The sequence below is a fragment of the Peromyscus eremicus genome, chromosome 8a, assembly GCF_949786415.1.
Source record: "Peromyscus eremicus chromosome 8a, PerEre_H2_v1, whole genome shotgun sequence".
In the NCBI taxonomy this organism is placed as follows: domain Eukaryota; kingdom Metazoa; phylum Chordata; class Mammalia; order Rodentia; family Cricetidae; genus Peromyscus; species Peromyscus eremicus.
The window spans coordinates 58,489,911-58,509,083 of NC_081423.1; the positions used below are offsets into that span (position 1 = coordinate 58,489,911).

The 19,173-nt window shown below is 50.4% G+C and overlaps 1 protein-coding gene across 1 annotated transcript; it reads right to left on the minus strand.

Annotated features, from left to right (window-relative positions):
- Positions 1 to 11,253: 11,253 nt before the first annotated feature.
- Serpinf2 (serpin family F member 2) lies at positions 11,254 to 17,737 on the minus strand. Its single transcript, XM_059269529.1, has 9 exons — positions 17,675 to 17,737; positions 17,468 to 17,506; positions 17,298 to 17,363; positions 16,823 to 17,024; positions 16,185 to 16,328; positions 15,832 to 16,035; positions 15,166 to 15,308; positions 12,625 to 12,829; positions 11,254 to 11,663 (listed from the first exon to the last, which is right to left on the minus strand). The coding sequence occupies exons 1-9, from the start codon at positions 17,735 to 17,737 to the stop codon at positions 11,254 to 11,256; spliced, it is 1,476 nt and encodes a 491-aa protein (XP_059125512.1).
- Positions 17,738 to 19,173: the final 1,436 nt, after the last annotated feature.

Genomic DNA, 19,173 nt, shown 5'->3' on the forward strand with positions numbered 1-19,173 from the left:
TTCTTGAGGGAGCCCCAGAAAGCAGAGCTTGGGCCAGTGCGACTTTGCAGTCAGAGTCCAGGGCCTTTCAATAAAAAGAACTTGGGCGTGACTCCAGACAGAGAGCTGTGTTAGGGGCAAAGGCACTTGAAGTGTAGTAAGCCTGCTGACTGGAGTTCAGTTCTTGGGACTCTAGGTGGAAGGAGAGTGCTGACTCCAGAAGTTATCCTCTGGACACACACACACACACACACACACACACACACACACACACACACAGAGTCAAAAGTAACAAAAGATGAAAATTTCTCAGTTAATCTCCCCAATCGCCCAGTGCCACATTCTGAGCACAGCTGATACTGATATCTTCCCTGGTTGATTTGTTGGTTGGTTGGTTGGTTGGTGACCAAGCCTCACTATGTAGCCCTGGCTGGCCTGGAACTCACAAAGATTCTCTTGCTTCTGCCTCCCCAGTGTCGGGATTTAAGGTGTACCCCATCACGCCTAGCATATTCTTCAAGCAATATCATGCTCTAAAAAGCAAATATAGGCCGGGCGGTGGTGGCGCATGCCTTTAATCCCAGCACTCGGGAGGCAGAGCCAGGCGGATCTCTGTGAGTTCAAGGCCAGCCTGAGCTACCAAGTGAGTTCCAGGAGAGGCGCAAAGCTACACAGAGAAACCCTGTCTCGAAAAACCAAAAAAAAAAAAAAAAAAAAAAAAAAAAAAAGCAAATATAGGCAGGACAGGATGGTGCACACCTGTAATCCCAGTTCTTGAAAAGTAGAGGAAGTATGACCAAGAGTTCAAGGCAGTCCTCCATAAGAGTTGGAGGCCAACCTGGGCTACATGAGACCCTCTCAGAAAGAAAAAAATAGGGTCTATGAGATGGCTCAGCAAGTAAAATAAGCATGATGATATGAGTTCGATTTTCCAGGACCTACATGGTGGAAGGAGAGAAATTACTTCCACAGGTAATTTTCTGATCTCCACATGCATTCCATGGCATGCACATAGACATTCAAGCACACAAAACAAGCAATAAATAAATATCTGGGTGTGGTGGCACATGTAATTCCAGCATTCAGGAGACAGGAGGAGAAGTGTTGGAAATTTAAGGTCAGCTTGACCTACATAAAGAGTTCCAAGCTAACCAAGAATACGCAGCAAGACTCCATCTCTAAAAATCAAAATAAGATAATACCCAAAGAAGTGCAAACTATAAGGGAAAAGGTTGATGATAAATGCAGCATTAAAGTTAGAAATTTCTCTTCACACAAAGATACCATAAAACAAAGAGGAGCTCAGCAGTGGTGGCACACACCTTTAATCCCGGCATAGGCAGACAGATCTCTGTGAGTTCCAGGTCAGTCTCGTCTACAAAGCTAGTTCCAGGACAGCCAGGGCTACACAGAGAAACCCTGTCTCAAAACAAACAAAAACTAGAGAAAAAACAACCACACCAAAAAATTCTAATGAGAAAACCAGAAATAATTCAAGATGTGGAGAGATGGCTTAGCAGTTAAGAGCATTTGTTACTCTTGCAGAGGACCTGGCTCAGTTCCCAGCACCCACAGTTACAGAGTTGTGGCTCACAACTCTGTAACTCCAGTTCTAGGGAATCCAGTGCCCTCTTCTGACCTCTATGGGCACAAGGCATGCATGTGGTGCATAGACATACACTCAAGCAAAATGTTCATAAAACTAACAAGTTTTTGTTTTTTGTTTTTTTTTTTGGTTTTCGAGACAGGGTTTCTCTGTGTAGCTTTGCGCCTCTCCTGGAACTCACTTGGTAGCCCAGGCTGGTCTCGAACTCACAGAGATCCACCTGGCTCTGCCTCCCAAGTGCTGGGATTAAAGGCGTGCGCCACCACCGCCCGGCAAAACTAACAAGTTTTAAATAAAAAAATGTAAGAGAAAAGTAAGGCCATGTCATCCATAGCAGAATCCCAAGTGGCCAATAAATGTATACAAAGAAATTTCGTGGGGCTGGAAATGTAGCTGAGTAGTACAACACTTCCCTAGTATATTAAAAGACTCTCAGCCGGGCAGTGGTGGCACACGCCTTTAATCCCAGCACTTGGGAGGCATATCTCTGTGAGTTCGAGGCCAGCCTGGTCTACAGAATGAGATCCAGGACAGGCACCAAAACTACACAGAGAAACCCTGTCTCGAAAAAGAAAAAAAAAAAAAGAAAGAAAGAAAAAAAAAAACAACTCTAGGGGTTGGGGATTTAGCTCAGTGGTAGAGCACTTGCCTAGCAAGCACAAGGCCCTGGGTTCGGTCCTCAGCTCTGATAAATAAATAAATAAATAAATAGATAGATAGATAGATAGATAGATAAATAAAAATTAAAGAAAGACTCTCAGCCAGGCATGGTGTCTTTGATCCCAGTTCTCAGGAAGTAGAGATAGAAGGATTTTTATGAGTTCAAGGCCAACCTGGTCTGCATAGCCAGTTCCAGCACAGCCAGGGAAAATAATAAGAGACCCTGTCTAAAGCCCCACCCCCACAAAAATGGGCCCCCCAAAACGTTATCGTTGCTAATAAAGGAATGCAAATTAAAACCATAGGAAGTCATGTTGCATACTCATCCAGTTGAGAAGATGTAAACACGTGGCAACACCAGTGTTGGTGTGAGTGTGGAAAATGAACTCTGCTCATCACAAGTCTGTTCCTATGACAACTTTGAAGAACGATATGACAGTAAATAACAGCATTGTGTGTGATTGTGTGTGGCAGCCCTGGCAGTTGAAGGTGGACAAGCCCGAGGCTAAAGCCCATTATCCTACTTCTGAGTGTATACACCAAAAGCCTCCCACAGGCCTGGAGGGTTCGCTCTCATAGGGTGCTGGCTTGGCATGCATGAGGTCCTAGGTTCCATCCCCCACTCCACCAAAGAATAAAATGAGCATATGCATACAAGGAATTATTCACAGGAACACTATAGCTGCGTTGTTCCCAGTGTTTAAAAAAAAAAAAAAAAGGAAGCTTCTAGAGTGACCTCAATCCAGCTGCCAATACTCTAGTGCCAGTGCCTCCCGGGGCTGCACCTGAAGAAGGGAATTGGTAAAGAGGGTTCTCTCTACACCATGGCTCCCACCAAGCCAACCACCACAGATGCATGATGGGAAAGCACTCTGGAAGCCACTGGCTGCCAGAGGCTCTGGCGAGAGTGCTCCCTCTACTGGAAGAGTGGAGAAACCTCATGGTTTCGTTCTTGGTTCTGTGGGATTCCAGGACATTAGAGAATTCCAAAGTTCACCCAACAAACTCTCAGACTCTCCTTCCAGTGTCTCCTACAAGAAGTCACCCAAGGCTTCAGAAAAGGTCCGTGCTTCCAGGGCACAGCTGTTAGTACCTGCTGCCAAGCCAGACGACATGGAGAGATGTCCCCTGACCTCTACATGTGTGCTAAGGCATGTGTATGTGCACACACAATAAACAAACAAGAAAATGCAAAAAACATTTAAAGACATCTTCTAGAACTGGGAGTATAGCCTAGTGCAGAGCACTTCACCAGCATGCACAAGACCCTGGGTTCAATCTGAACATTGAGAAAAAGAGAAAAGAAAGAAAGGAAAAATAGACTTTGGTTATCTTGAAGTCTCCTTTTTATGATATATTCCCCAAAGTCACTGTCCATTTCCCTCACAGCCATGATGTAAATAGCTGTTTACTCTTTTTTTGGGGGGGAAGGGAGTTGTTTTTTTCGAGACAGGGTTTCTCTGTGTAGTTTTGGTGCCTGTCCTGGATCTCACTCTGTAGCCTAGGCTGGCCTTGAACTCACAGAGATCTGCCTGGCTCTGCCTCCCGAATACTGGGATTAGAGGCGTGCACTACCACCAACTGGTGAGCTGTTTGCTCTTATGTCTACATAGTTTCTCCTCCCGTCTTCTCTGAAACTGCCGTTGTCACCGCAGGGGTGACTTCTGTTGACTGCCACAGGGAAACCTCCATCCTACAGCAGCACGCAGCACAGCAGAGTGTTCCTCCCTCTCAGAGTCCTTTCTCTCTACGGTTTCCGTTTTCTCCCATCTCTGTCTCAGCTTGCTTGATCCTGGGACCCTTTTCCTTTTATTAAATCTTCTCCCCTTAAGGGTTTTTTTCCAGTCCAGTGTCTCTCCAGCCCCACTGGGGATGAAAGCCAGGGCCTTGCAGTGCTAAGCAGGAGCTCCACCCAGCCCCTAGTTCCATGACATAAAGCATCTCTATACTGTCAGATCTACACTCCCATCCCTTACCAGAGCATTCGGTCAACTCCTTGATATTTAAAATGGGTAAACTCAAAACCATCATTAGCAATTCCATGCCTACCAGATCCACATTATAGGCCAGGAATTAACTTACAGGACACTTCCAACAGCAAGACTGGATGCTACTAATTAGCTCAAATGACAGAAATAATCCTAACTTTCCCAGGCAAAATGGGGCATGGGATTGGCCTGCATTAGCATAACATTTTCATTATAACATGTTTAAATTGCAAATCCACCACCCACCCCATAATCATTCTGCTTCCCAGCTCAGCCAAAGGCACCACCCCTACCCATTCCTTTACAATGGAAACCTAGGAATTGCAAGGCCAAATCCCATCATCCCTGGTACTTCCTTCTCCTCCCTCCCACGGTCTAACCATTCTACGGCTTTGATCTACACCCTGGGTGGGCCTGCCAACCAGCTTCTTATTCCCACCTCATCCCTTTCCATCCAGAAGCCACATGAGCCTTCCAGAGACAAGCTCAGATTCAGCATCTCCCAAGTCAAAGGCTTTTGGGTGAGGGGGCATTGTTGGGCACAACACAGGCCGAGCGCAAGAAATCTGACAGATACAGAAGAATACAAACTGAGCTAGAAACATAGCTCAGTGGTGGGGTGTTTGCCTCATAGGCAAGGCCTTAGGTTCAATCCTCAGCACTGCCAGGCCGGGGCAGGGCACGGAGATAGAGGAGAAGACTTTATGATTCATTTATACAAAATTAAAAGCCAGGGAAAAGGGCCAGCAAGATGGCTAAGCAGGTGAAGGAGCTTGCTGCCAAGCCTGAGGTCCTGAGTTTGATCCCTGAAACCCACATGGTTGAAGGAGAGAGCTGATCCCTGCAAGTTGTTCTCCCATCTCACCTCTCCTTGTGCACCATGGCACAAGCACACACACACACACACACACACACACACACACACACACACAGAGTCATAAATAAATAGATAAGTAAGAAAGTAGGTAAATTGCTAGGTGTAGTGGATCTCGACTTCAATCCCAGCACTTGGGAGGCTGAGGTCAGCAGATCTCTGAGTTTGAGGACAGCATGGTCTACATAAATGAGTTCCAGGCCAACTAAGGCTCCATATAGTGAGATTTAGTCTCAAAAAACAAAACAAAGCAAAAAAAATCCAAAAGTGAAAAAAAAAGCAAACAAAATAAATGTAAAAATTAAAAAAATTAAAATAAAAAATACACACACACACACACACACACTAGGGGCCTGGAGAGATGGCTCAGTGGTTAACGCACTGCTCTTACAGAGGACCAGAGTTTTGTTCTCAGCACCCACATCAAGTGGTTCATAACCACCTGTAAATCCATCTCCAGGGCATTTGACACCCTCTTCTGTCCCCTGGGAGCAACTATACTCATGGACACATATCCACACACCTACACATAATTAAAAATAAAATAAAAATCCTTTTTTAAAAAGTCAAGGGGACCTGGCGGTGGAGGCACATGCCTTTAATCCCATCACTCAGGGAGGCAGAGGCAGGTGGATCTCAGTGAGTTCGAGGACAGCCTGGGCTACAGAGCTAGTTCCAAGACAGCCAGGGCCACACAGAGAAACACTCTGGGGGGGGGGGGGTCAGGAGGAAGAGGAAATGATGGCTCAGAAGTTAGGAGCATTGGCTGCTCTTACAGCAACCCAGGTTTGGGTCGCAGTGTTAGGGTTCTGCCACCACTCCAGCTGCATGGCCACACATGCGAAGTTCAGCAGCTAAGCAAAGGATCTTACGTCATCAGTGCACACTGGTGATTACATGTGTGGCGTGGTCACGCAATCAGCACATGCGTGGCATAGCTCCATAAGCCCACCTGCGCATGTTCACGGGAATCCTTAAAAAGCTGGACACAGATGCCTCCTCCTCCTCTCCTCTCTGTTCTCTCTTCCCCCCATTATTTCTCTCTCTCTCTCTCTCTCTCTCTCTCTCTCTCTCTCTCTCTCTCTCTCTTCTTTGCATGTGCTTCTTCCCCAAGCCTGGTTCTCTTGTCTCCTCCTCCTAATAAAGCTCTGATACTGGGTTTTGTTGTGGCTCATGCCTCATGACCTTTCCACACGGTAACCAGTGCCACTTATCATTTTTAAAAACAACATTGGTGCTGTGACAAGACAGGCTCTCTTGGCACTCTGCGTCCGGGGACCCGGGACCCTGTACCAAGGTTTATTGGACCTATGACTGCCTGCTTCGCTTTTATCATTTGCCCAACCACCAGATTCCTGCACACGCCACCGGCTACTGAGATTGGTGAATTCTCCCTTTCAGATCCCCCACCATTTCCCACGACTATAGCCTGAGATACATTCCTGGAGCCAGACCCCTGGGGGTCCTCAGCTGCATACCATGACACATTCTTTCTTGACAAAGTATTGAATGCTGTCTGGACTCCCGGGGAGTCCTCCGGTATGTACTCCCAGCCCTTGCCCTTCTCGTGATGACTATTGGGTAACTTGTGCTGTTAATTTATGCTGGTCCACAGACTACCTATCCTAGGACACCTGAGATAGGAGCCTGGGATCCCGTTTGTTATTTTAATTTTTTATTTTCTCTCAGCTGCAGTCATGGGACATGGAGGCTTCCTCCTCATGGTTCCACTCCTCCTCTGACAAATGCCTTAAATATCCTCAGATACCAGTTAATTTGGCCGTGTAATGGCTGCTTGAACCCCGATATTTCACGGGAATTATCTAACTTCTACCAGCGAACAGGCAAATGAAAAGGGTTACCTTATTCCCCCACTTTTACCTAAGCTACCCTCCCTTTCTGATTCTCTCTCTCCTGCCTACTTGCATTCCTGAACCTAAGGAATCTCTGACTCCAAAGAACCTTATCTTTTCTGTTCTTAACTCTGTTCTCCTGTACTGGGCAGGCCACTAAGCACGGACAGGTCTGGAAACAGGCTAGGATGCATGCTAATAAGTTTACAATCAGGACCCACATGGGGATCACAATAATCTGATGGCTCTCTAGCCAGAGAACAGTTTACAGCCTGCCTCCTGGCAGGTCTTCCTAAAGCTGTCCTCAAGCCAGCAAACTATAAAAAAAAAAAAAAAAAAAATTCAAGACATGGAATAAAATCCATCTCTTGTCTCCCAGAGCTCCCTGATATTAAGGCTAAAACTTAAGCATCTGGAGAGCAAGGCTCCTGACCCCACAGGTGGAAGTTTCAGCTGTGGCATTAAGATATACCATGGGAAAGATGAGGAAGCCTGTGAACAAAATTGCAAAGTGCTGGCCCATGCTATCCAAGCAGCTGCATGAGGGCTTCCGGGTCCCTGTTTTAGAAGGCTACGCAGGCTAGTGCATGCCCTGCCGGGCCGTCAGTTGAACCTTGTTCAAAGTGCCACCTAGAGAGATAACTGGTCAGCTTACTGCCCCCAGGCACCCAGTAGTGTGGGGACATCAAACTAAGACCTCCAGCAGACCTCCTAGGCTTGGCCACAGGCTCACAGGGAACCTAGTATGCAGCATGGGGGCGACCTGTTTCCTTACTGTTGGACACCGAGCCACTTAATCAATCCATGAGGGAGTTTGGGGTCCCACCTCTCCTCGTTTCCGTATTGTCGGGGTATGGGGACAGCCTTACCTACTTCACCAGACTTAATTGTACTTTCAGGGTTACTTAATGGGAAGAGATTTTCCAGCTAAGGTGGGAGCTTTCATTTCATTTGCTCCCTCCATGTACCTCACTCCAGACAGGTCAGCAGTGCTTCTCCTTCTCATGCACAGTGACACAGACAGGGTTCTGCTCTCTCTCAGAGGACATCAAGATCCACTGCCTTGTCACCAATTCCAGAAGAATGAGGTCTCACCGCACAAGCTTCTCTCTTCCTAGTTCCCTCTTCTAATTAATTACTCAGCTAATTGTTACAGGATCACCATAGAGCTGGAGTCCAAGGATCATCAGATATACCCAGGTGGTAAGGAACAGTAACAGCTAAAAGGTATTTATACCCCAAGACCAAAAATGGTCTGGGCTCTGCAAAAAAAAAAACAACAGACTTTAATATAACCATCTATTACTGTTAAATGTTTTCAGCAATTGATCACCTGTGTCTCCTGGATGGTAAACCAATAAAGGCAACAGGTACCTCAAAATAATCTGTTTCTGATAAAGCTTATCTCAGGTGAAAATTAAAAACATGTTCCAATCTCTCTCTCTTATTAACACTAACCAATATAAGCAGAGTACAAAACACTACAATGGTCACCAGCCCAAGACTTTAATTTTTCTCATGGCTGCTTCTTAATATATTCAAAATTTTTCTGAGCTCCAGAAAATCCACCTGCACAGGTCAGTGAGCTCCAGAACCAGCTTGCATCCACCTGGACAGTAGCACCTTGTCAGACAAATTCCAAGGCAGCAGACGACAGCCCACCATCCCTGGATGCCTGTCTACCTCAGAAGCCCCCTTCCCTAACACCCCCCCAAGAGTCACCCAATGCCCACCAAGTCAGCTGGAAGCAGTTTTTCCCTTATTCCTGTTCACCTGCTTTTTTATAATAAGCAAAAAGTCTGGGACGTTAGGATTCTGCTGCCACTCCGGCTGCATGACCGTACATGCGAAGTTCAGGAGTTAAGCAAGGGGTCTTATGTCATCAGTGCGTCGTGCTGGTGATTACGTGTGTGTGTGTGTGTGTGTGTGTGTGTGTGTGTGTGTGTGTGTGGTGTGGTCACATAATCAGCAATGCGTGGCGTAGCTCCCACCTGCGCATGTTCACGGGAATCCTTAAGTCAGACAGATTCCCCCTCCTCTCTGCTCAGTTCTCTCTTGCCTCCTCTCTCTCTCTCTCTCTCTCTCTCTCTCTCTCTCTCTCTCTCTCTCCTCTCTACATGTGCTTCTTCCCAGGCCTGGTTCTTTTGTGCCCCCCCCCCCCAATAAAGCTCTGATACTAGGTTTTGTCGTGGCTCGTGCCTCATGACCTTTCCACACGGTAACCAGCACCACTTACTATTTTTTAAAAAACAACACCCAGCACCCACATCGTGTCTCAGAACCCTGTAACCCCAGTTCTAGATTATCTGATACCCTCTTCTGGACTATAGCCATTGAATACATGTGACGCACAAAGATACATCCAGAGAAAATACTTATACACACAAAATAAAAGTAAATAGCAAAGTGGGGGTGGTAGTGGTGCACACCTTTAATCCCAGCACTCTGGAGGCAGATGCAGGCAGATCTCTGTGAGTTTGAGGCCAGCCTGGTCTACAGAGTAAATTCCAGGACAGCCAGGGCTGCACAGAGAAATCCTGTCTCAAAAAGCTAAAAAAAAAAAAAAAAAAAAAAAAAAAAAAAAAAAAAAAAAAAAAAAAAAAGTAAATAGCAAATGTTTTCTTTAAAGTCTTTGCACGGTCCTAGAGCCCTTCATGTTCTTTCCCCAGCTACTGACTCCCTCCCCCTCCTCCCCAGCACCACGCTCAGCTCATCTTGAACTTCTGCGCATGCGCTCAGCCCACGCCTCTGCTCTTGCTTTTCCTCTTCCCAGTAGCTCTCCAGTTCTCTTCTCGAAACTTCTGAGGTGCTCTCCATCACTTCCTTCAGCTCCTGCTCAATGTCACCTGCTGGATAGGCCTTCCCTCCTAGCCCTGCCCGCTCCTTGCTCCACTGTTCAAGTCTCAATTAAGGGCCCTCGTCCTCTGACATTGCCCTCTGAGACCCTCATCCTCTGACACACCACATATTCCCCTAGTATAATATCTGCCCACCCCCACCCCCGGCCACACACACACACACACACACACACACACACACACACACACACACACAGAAGCAGTTTAGCAGCAACAGGATTCCACACCAGTCTCTTATCCCACCCTCATTACCACCCCCCCTGCCCGGCACATTAGGGCTCCAGAGGGCTACTGCCACACGGACACCCTGCACTCACACAGGAGAGTCCATCAGGGAGATGTGCCTGCCCCAGAGGGCAGCCATCACCACCCACATGGACACCAGTTGTGCCTCCAGCTCCTGCTCTCCCACAGGAAGTAGCCAGTCCGGTGCCAAGGTATCCCCAACTACATCCCCCAAACCCTCAGACACTGCCAGCCTCCAGCTGTCAGCCTGCCCCCGGCTGGCGGGCGCCTGCTCCTGGCAAAGCAGCTGGGGTGTAATTAGAGACCCGTTAGCTCCCTAATTGCCAGTTCTGAGCCGTCCTTGTTACCGGCTGCCTGAGGCGCACACAGAGGGAAGGGCTAAGAGCTGAGCCAGGCTGGCATGAAGGTAGACCTAGAGAGGACTGGCATGTGGCCAGAGACCAAACGTGGCACAGAGAGGACTCAGCGCAATCTGCCCTCTGGCTGCTTCCCAGCCACATCCACTTGCCCAGTACCACGACATCAAACCAGCCCGGCCCATTCATTCTTTATTCAGGTGGCATAAAAGTCACTACAAAAAACTTTACAAAAGAGTCTTGGGAGCTAAAGAGGCCCTTCCCTGCCTCAGCCCCTGAGCTTCCTGAAGAGGAGGACAAGAGAGAGGAAAGGAGGGGCCTCCTGGCAGTGTTGGTATCTCCAAAGACCAGAGGGGTGACTCCAGTGGTGGGACATGGGTGGGGGCCTGGAGGTCTTCAGCACGGTACAACAGAGTCAGAGTAGGTCAACCTCCAGCCGTGGAGCACAACACCAAGGCCAGTGTCTGAGCGTAGGGTGTCTGGGGACATGTCTAAAGGTGGCCTCCTGCTTCTGCCTACAAATATGAAGATACCCCAACTAAGTTAGGGACCGGTCTAACCCACCTCTAGCCAGAACTGTATCCATGAGTGCCCATCCCACAAAAGGTCACCCTCTGAACTCTTTTGGAAGAAATGAAGATTCCTTTTGCCTGCCTTCTTCCAGATCCCACCCCACCTCCTATCCCCAGGAGCTACTGCAGGAGAATGGCTCCTTTCCCTGGAGACTGCCTCCCCAGGTCCCACCCTACCCCACAAAGCTGGTTGGAAAGAGTCACAGGAGTTGAGAGGCTGATCCAGATGGGACTCAGGATGCTGCTGCCCAGGGCCCCTCCTCACTTGGGGGTGCTAAACTGGGGGTAATCGTCATCCACGGGGGGTGCAAGTTTCAAATCAGGACCAAAGGTCTTGTCTTCGGCAAAGTCAGCTTTTTCGTGCCGGAAGACCCGGTTGTCGGGGGAATCTTGCTGTTCCTGGGGCTGGGGCTGTGCACTGGGGTTGGGGTTCCTCACGCTGCCCACAAAGAGGGGCATGCCTAAGGCGTCCTCCATGATGAAGAAGAGGAAGGGTCGGTTGACAGCAAAGGAGGAGATGGACATTCGGTTCATGGCTGTGCTGGTGGCTGCAGCTGCCTCCACGCCAGCCTCACTGAGTTCCATGGTAGACTGATGCTGTACGCTAGACACCACCAGACTCTGGTCAGAGATCCCGCGCAGGTCTGGGCCCTGGAACAATTCCTGCAGGCCTGCTCAGAGCAACAGATGGTGAGTCAGTGCCGCCCCCAGGCTACCTGGACCTGTCTGGCAATCTGGCTAAAGAGAACACTTGAACCCACAGATTGATTGGCACCTGTTAAACCTTCAAGTCTCAACCTAGACACCACTTCTAGAAACCTTTTTTTTTTTTCGGTTTTTTGAGACAGGGTTTCTCTGTGTAGCTTTGCGCCTTTCCTGGAACTCACTTGGTAGTCCAGGCTGGCCTCAAACTCACAGAGATCCGCCTGGCTCTGCCTCCCAAGTGCTGGGATTAAAGGCGTGCGCCACCACCGCCCGGCCCTTTTTTTTTTTTTTTTTTTTAAATCAAAGTCTACACTGTACCAGTTTGATATTCTCTAGGGTGAACTGGAGAGACACACTCTGACTTACCACTCACACTAAAGAAAGTACCGGAGTCTGCATGTATCCACTCATTCCGTTAGACTGAGTACTTTGTACACGGTGAGTTCACAGTACTTAATGCAGAGTAGTTGCATCATTTAACACAGTGACTCCAGCTTTTCCTTGTCCCCTTTCCAAGCTAGACGATGAACTTTTTTTGTTTGTTTGTTTTTGTTTTTGTTTTTGTTTTTTTTCGAGACAGGGTTTCTCTGTGTAGTTTTGGTGCCTGTCCTGGATCTCCCTCTGTAGCTCAGGCTGGCCTCGATCTCACAGAGATCTGCCTGGCTCTGCCTCCCGAGTGCTGGGTTAAAGGCGTGCGCCACCACCGCCCGGCCCACCCTGAACTCTTTACCCAGGATTCTTTGTAGTGCTCAGGCAGCAGAGTAGTTCATCCCAATCCATCCCAGGACAGAAGGTCTATGGGAGCATATCAATTGCTCCCATCCAGGATGCTGGGCTACCTCTGACTCAGATACACTGCCGGCTGGAGGCCTCTCCTCACACACCCTGCCAGACCACCTGGGGCCACCCTATCCCCAGCCCCCTTACCCAGCTGGCCGAGGGTGGGGACCAGGTCCAGCTGCTGCTTCAAATGGAGTTTCGGCAGCCACACCTTGGTGGGCTTCTCCCGCAGTGAGGGATGATACAAAGTGTCCAAGCTCAGGTTGGCCAGTACCTGAGACACGTTCCATTCAAAATGAGTGGGCATCATGACCACAAAGCTCATGTTGTTCTTAAAGGGGAAATGAGCCACCTACAGATAAGAAAGGAGAGAACATGAGGGCCAGACAAAACCTAGGGGCTGGGCCAAAATTGCTTCTGTACTTCTGAGACTTCAAGTTCAGTGTGCCTTCACTTCACCTACAAAATGGAGTGCTATCACTGGCCCTTTGCAAGGTGCCATGACCAAATGGGATAATGCTTTTGAATCTCTGTGTGTGCATACACATACACATGTCTCTGTGTGTTTGCACATGTGTGTGTGAAGGCCAGAGGTAGGATGAGACAAGTTTTCTCCCTAAATTAATCTCTACCTTTTTTTAATAAAACACCTTTTTGTTGTTGTTGTTTCTAGGCACGCTTTCTCTGTGGAGCCTTGGCTGTCCTGGAATTCACTATGTAGACCAGGCTGGCCTTGAACTTACAGAGATTCTTCTGCCTCTGCCTCTTGAGTGCTGGGATTAAAGATGTGTGCCATCACACCCCCTACCCAGTTTTTGAACACAGGGTCTCATGAATCCCAAGCTGGCTTTGAAAAACTATTTAGCCAAGGTTAACTGAACTTCTGATTCTCTTGCTTCGCTTGCCTCCTGAGTGCTGGGATTACAAAGCTATACCATCACGCCCAATTTTCATTTTGGTTTGTTTTTTTGACAGGGTTATGTATCTCAGGCTGTCCTCAAACTCACTGTGTAACTCAGGATGATCTTGAATTTCTTTTTAAGATTTGTTTTTATGTGTATAGGTATTTTGCCTGGATGTATGTCTATGTATCATTGGACTTGGAGTGCCCTCAGAGTCCAGAAGAGGGCATCATATCCCCTGGAACTGGAGTTACAGATGTTTGTGGGCTGCCTCATGGGGGCTGGGAATCGAACCTCGGTCCTTTGAAAGAGCAGCAAGTACTCTTAACTGACGAGTCATTTCTCCACACCAGGTTTGTGTGGTGCTAGGGGTTGAACTGAGGGCTTTGTGCATGCTAGGCAAGGACTCAGCTGAGTTACGTGTCCAGCCACACTGGTGAATCTTTTAGCAGTGTCTTCCCTACAAACCGAGTTCTCCATCTGCTATCAGCTAGCTGTACAAACAAGCTATGGACCTTCCTGTCTGCGCCTCTCAGGTTTCCCTATGTACGATAGGTGGGGCCTCTGGCTTTCCAAGTGCCCTGGAGAGGAGCCACTGGAAAGGGTAGGAAGGAACCCTGCCTCTCTCGCCTTTCTCCTTCACCCAATGAGTTTGCTGTATATGCCAAGATTTGGAATGCGATTTTTTTTCTCTTTCAACAGGGTCTGGTTATGTAACCCTATCTTCAAACTCTCAATCTTTTGAGTGCCGGGATTATGGTGTAAGCCACCACACCACCACACTCGGGTCACAAGACCCTTTTTGAAGAATTACTGCAGTTACAGCCGAATGGAAACCACCAGGCTCAAGACTCTTGAAGCCATGCCTCCCTGAGTTCCAGCACAGGCCTGCAGACAGGTCCTCTGCCAGTGGGAGATGGGTGCCAGGTCTGGCTGCCAGGGCCTGCTGACGAAAGGCCCGAGGAGGATGGGGAGATGGAGCCAGAGGATGAAGGAACAGTGGGTAGACAGGACTTTGAGGGAGGGAGCAACAGGAAGACGAGAAGCTAAGGGGGGCTGACGGCGGCCATCATTCTCTCAACGTGAGCTAGGGAGAAGCCAAGCTGCCCACATGGCTCCTTCCTGCAGAACTGACTGTGCTGTGCCCTGCTTGCCTAGTAAAACCAACCAGCCGAGTGGGTGAGTAGGCATGGTGGCAAACACCTGGGGTCCCAGCGCTCAGACAGCTGGGGCAGGAGGATCATGAGTTCAAAGCCAGCCTGTGTAAGACTGCCAGACCCTAAGACAAACAAAACTAGCCCATACTGTCCTCTCAGCCACATATGATGGGCGCAAGGGTGAGTATCCCAGCCAAGGAGCCACGGTGAGGCTAGAAGCAAGGGAAGCCTTAGCTGAGACAGCTTGGTGCAGAGCTCCATCCAGTCAGAATGTCCGGAGCAGTAAACCCAACCTGGCAGAATTCTCCCTGCTGAGAAGCCCTGGTGGGAACTCATACCTTCCCTTAGGAGCAGGGCCCTGGTCTCCTTGAGAGCCACTAAAACTCCAATGCAGAGACCAGCTTCTCCACAATATCTGGCACTCGCAAAAGCTCTGTATATTTTCTTTGAGCAAATGAACCTCAAAGAGGCTGTGTCCTGGGTTCAGGCATAATAGACCCTTCCAGAACTACATACCCCAGAGGCCAGACCACAAAGAAAATGAGGTATTCCCTTCACCCCTGAGGTCCCTGCACAGCCTTTAATCCCTCCCAACACCAGGCCTAGTTTGCTGGGAAAGCCAGGGTGACCTGTATCTCAGGTTGCTCCAGCAGGAACCAGCGCAGAGGGTACGACTGTGCCTGCATCATGTCCACGGGCACTGTGAACTGCTCGTCCAGGTGGAAGGAGTCTTTCTGGGTGAGGCTTGGGTCAAATTGGGTCCTCCAGAAACCTGCAGCCAGGCAGAGGGCAGGAGCCATGTAATATACGACCCGCCTCCTGCCCATCCTAGCTAGAACCCACTCAAGGAACAAGAAGTGGAAGCCAAAGCTGCTGCTGGTGGCGCACGCCTTTAATCCCAGCACTCAGGAGGCAGAGGCAGGTGGATCTCTGAGTTCGAGGCCAGCCTGGTCTACAGAGCGAGTTCCAGGACAGCCTGAACCATTACACAGAGAAACCCTGTCTTGAAAAACAAACAAACAAAGGTGAAGCCACGCCCCCAGTGCTGACACCCAGTGGAACTTAGGCATCTTCCCTAACATCTAGGCTTGCATTTCTCCATCCCTCTGCAGCCCCAGTTTTCTCTCAGGCAGTCTGTCCTCCACAGCTTCAGCCAGCCTCTGAGCTTCCTCCTCACCCGCCCAGACCATCCCCTGCTTCACGGCCTAGCAACCTCAGAGCAGAGCTTAAGCAGCCCCTCAGCCTACAGGGCGGGTGGGGCTGTCAGGGCGAGGGGCTTAAGAAGAACAGTGCACCGTGGAAGTGGATGGCATTGAGGAGAAGCAACACGGTGTTATCTGGAAGCTCAGAGAGGAAATCCTCAATCTTCCCCTCCGTGGCCTCCTTCACCCAGTGGTTGATGTTCGCCAGGTCTTCCTCCTGCTTTCCAGCCAGTTTCACAGGCTTTGCACCAAAGAGCCGTTCCGACTGCTCCAGGAAATCCTCTTTGATGGGAAACCCTGCACACCATGAGTCACAAGCTCATCCCAGGGCTGGGGCCTCCACAGCCACCAGTGCTCTGCCTCCCCGAGGCCAAGCCCCTCTCCCTCACCCTTGTTCACTGGCGACAGAGCAATTCCTGGGCAGCTGACCGCCACCCACCACCTACCCTTCTGCAGGTATATTCTGGCAGCCAGTCGGATTGTCCCGGGGCTTAGGTTCCGGCAGAGATGGTTCAGCAGATGGGGAAGGCAGGATCCTGTGTTCACGTGCAGCACTCGGTGCAAGCTCTGCAGCGTTTGGTTCCGAGCACCTGCAGGGGACCGAGTGGGCTGAGGCCCAGGCCACGGGTTCTTTCTTGCCTCGCTGCTCACTCCCACGCTCTCACATCCCCATGACGAACGTGGCCGCAGGCCACTGCTCCCCTCCCCTCCCACATCCACTGAGCTACCGGACTCCCAAATTCCGCTTTCATTTCTGCTGCTGACAAGCTGGGCAATGTCACCTCACTCGAGGTACCCTTCCCTCTCTGGACTGCAGTCTCCCACAGTGAGACACTCATGGCCCGGGGAAGATATCGTAGCTGTCAAATTCTGGTGCTAACATAACTAGGGGGATTTGTCAATCACCGCATCCTTAGGCCATCCCCGGATTCCTGACTCTCACAGGGTGGTGACAGCTCGGGCACCTGCATGCTACCAAATAGCCATGTGTCGTCCCTGATGGAGGAACCACCCATGGGCTGCCTCTGCAGCACTCAACTCCTTGCGACTTCCTAGTTCCTCTGGACAGGTGCTGCCCCAGTACCTAGTGCCAAGTGAGAGAGTGCCAGGGCCACACTCAGCGGTGACAGGACAAGGTTGGAGCTGGTGGATGTTTGGGCCACCAAGGAGAACAGGTCAGCAGTAAAAGCCATCATGGCCTGAGACAGCCTGCGAGTCTCCTCTGCAGTTGGGGGACTCTTGCAGTCTCCCGGGGACCTCTCCAGGGTAGCGTGGCCACCAAGATCCTACAAGGACAGATCAGAGGTTAGTAAGGTCAAGGGGGCAGCTTCAGATTCTGTGTCTCCCTCACACTCCTGGTGCCACAGGGCAGCAAGGCCTTGTCCCAGATCTGAGGGGAGAGGAAGAGTCATGCTGGGGTCTTTCCCACCGTATGCCTTCTGAAGCCCTGGACATCAGTCCCAAGACCACGTCTCCCCTCCCCCATCCCGCTGCTCCTGCTGATTGGCCCTCCTCCCTCTGGCCCCCACTTACTCTTCCCCAGCCCCACCTGATTGTACCTGGTTGCCCAGCTTGAGGAGGGCAAGTGGAGGAGGCAGCTTCTGCTGGGCCTGCTCGCTCATTGGCTGTAGAAAGAAGGAAGGAGATGGTGCTCCCCATAGGCCCCACTTGGCCCAAGACTTAGGTGAGACCCTTGGGCTCTTTCCCCCACACCCTCACTTTTGTGTACCTGATGGCTCGGGAGATCCGCAGTGCTCACAGGGGAGAACTGTTGGGAAAAGGGTGAGCAGAGGCAGGAAGTCCCTCAGAGCCAACCCCTCCCTGGACTCAGCATTCCTCCCGTTCTACCCTTCTGGCCTCTCCCAAACGTGCCCCTGCCCAGCATCTTCTTCAACCTGACTGACCTCTTCCAACCCAGACCTCAGCCCAGCCTCACCATGGAGCAGGGGCTTTGCAGACAGGACAAGCTGAGCACCAGGAGCCCCCAGAGCCGCGCCATGATCCTGTATCCAGAACAGGAAGGGTTAGTTCCCACTTCACACTCAAACACCAGGCAGCAGACTGCTACCCACGGACTCCCTGAACCCATCAGGCTACAGAACTTAGGCCCACACCCAAAACATATTAGCCGTGGGCCCCATCCCGAGAGGTGGGGTTGCCATGATTTTTTTTTCTCACTCTTATAGTTTCTCAATTAGTCTTCATTCTTTAGGCCTCACATTGTGGATGAGACCTGGGTTCAAATCTAGGATCTGCTTCTTGCCACAACACCTTTGGCACTTCCCTTAATGCCTTTGGGCTTTACCTTGTCTTGTAAAATCATGGCAGAAGTCTTTCCTCCTCCCATGGAGAGTTTGAGGACCAAAATAAGAACCTTTGTAAACACTCGAGTATGATGCCTGGCCCTCAGTGATCCACAGCTGAGAAGGCTTCCCACCCCAGAGAATCCATCTGACCTGTCGTTCATTTCTTCCAGCCTTTCTCAGGCTGCCCAGGTCCTACCCGAAGGTCCCGAGAGCTCAGCTGGGGTGACAGGACAGCCAGAAAGCTGCTTTGTTGACCTAGTAGCAGAGCCCAATGAATGACTGACCCAGATACCTTTGGACTTACGGGAACCACAGGCCTCATCCCAACTCTGCCCCCAAGTCTGCTCCAGGGTGCTTAGGGGAAGCCAGGCTGGTGGAGGGGGTTGTGCAAGCCTTACTCTAGGGCTTCCAGTAAAGGCTTCCTGTCCTCAATCCCTCCCCAGGCCTTGTCTCCAGGCCAGCTCTTCTGGAGGGTCCTTCTGTTGTCCCCAGGCCCCACCTTGATGTCCAAGAGCCTTAGCCTGGGCCTCATCCTCCACCTGGGTAAATGATTCTTCTTGACAAGAACAGGCCTCTAGGTTTGGAGGTTCTAGAGGGACTTCTGGAGCTGCCCACACTTCTGCTCCCCGCCACCCTAGGCAGCCGTGAAACTGCAAGTTCCCTGAATAAGTTCAGCCAGACCCCTCGCTGAGAGGGCAGCTCCCCACCTCCTCTGCTGCCCAGCAGGCAGGCGGCACCACCCCTCCATCCTACCTCGTCAGGCTGCTTGCTACAGCACACAGTGTTCTCCTGGACCCACTTGCTCCCCACGCTCTGCCTGCTGCAGCAGCCCGGCCTCGCTCTCTCCTCCCACAGGACCTTTGCTCTCAGCCAACCCCCGTTCAGCTTGCTTTCTCCGCTGGTAAATATTGACCCGAACATCCGGTTAAACATTGATTTGGGGGCCAGAAGCCCCTTTCCCATCAGGACTGCTAATCCTAAGACAGTCACCCAGTACCCTGCCCGAGCCTGGAGAAGGGAGACACAGGAGCAGACAGTTGAGGAGGCTGGGTCTGGCTAGGCAAGAGGGCAGATCCAGGATGCTCAGGGGCCTGGAAAACCTTCTCATGACCCCTCAGCATGGGGATGA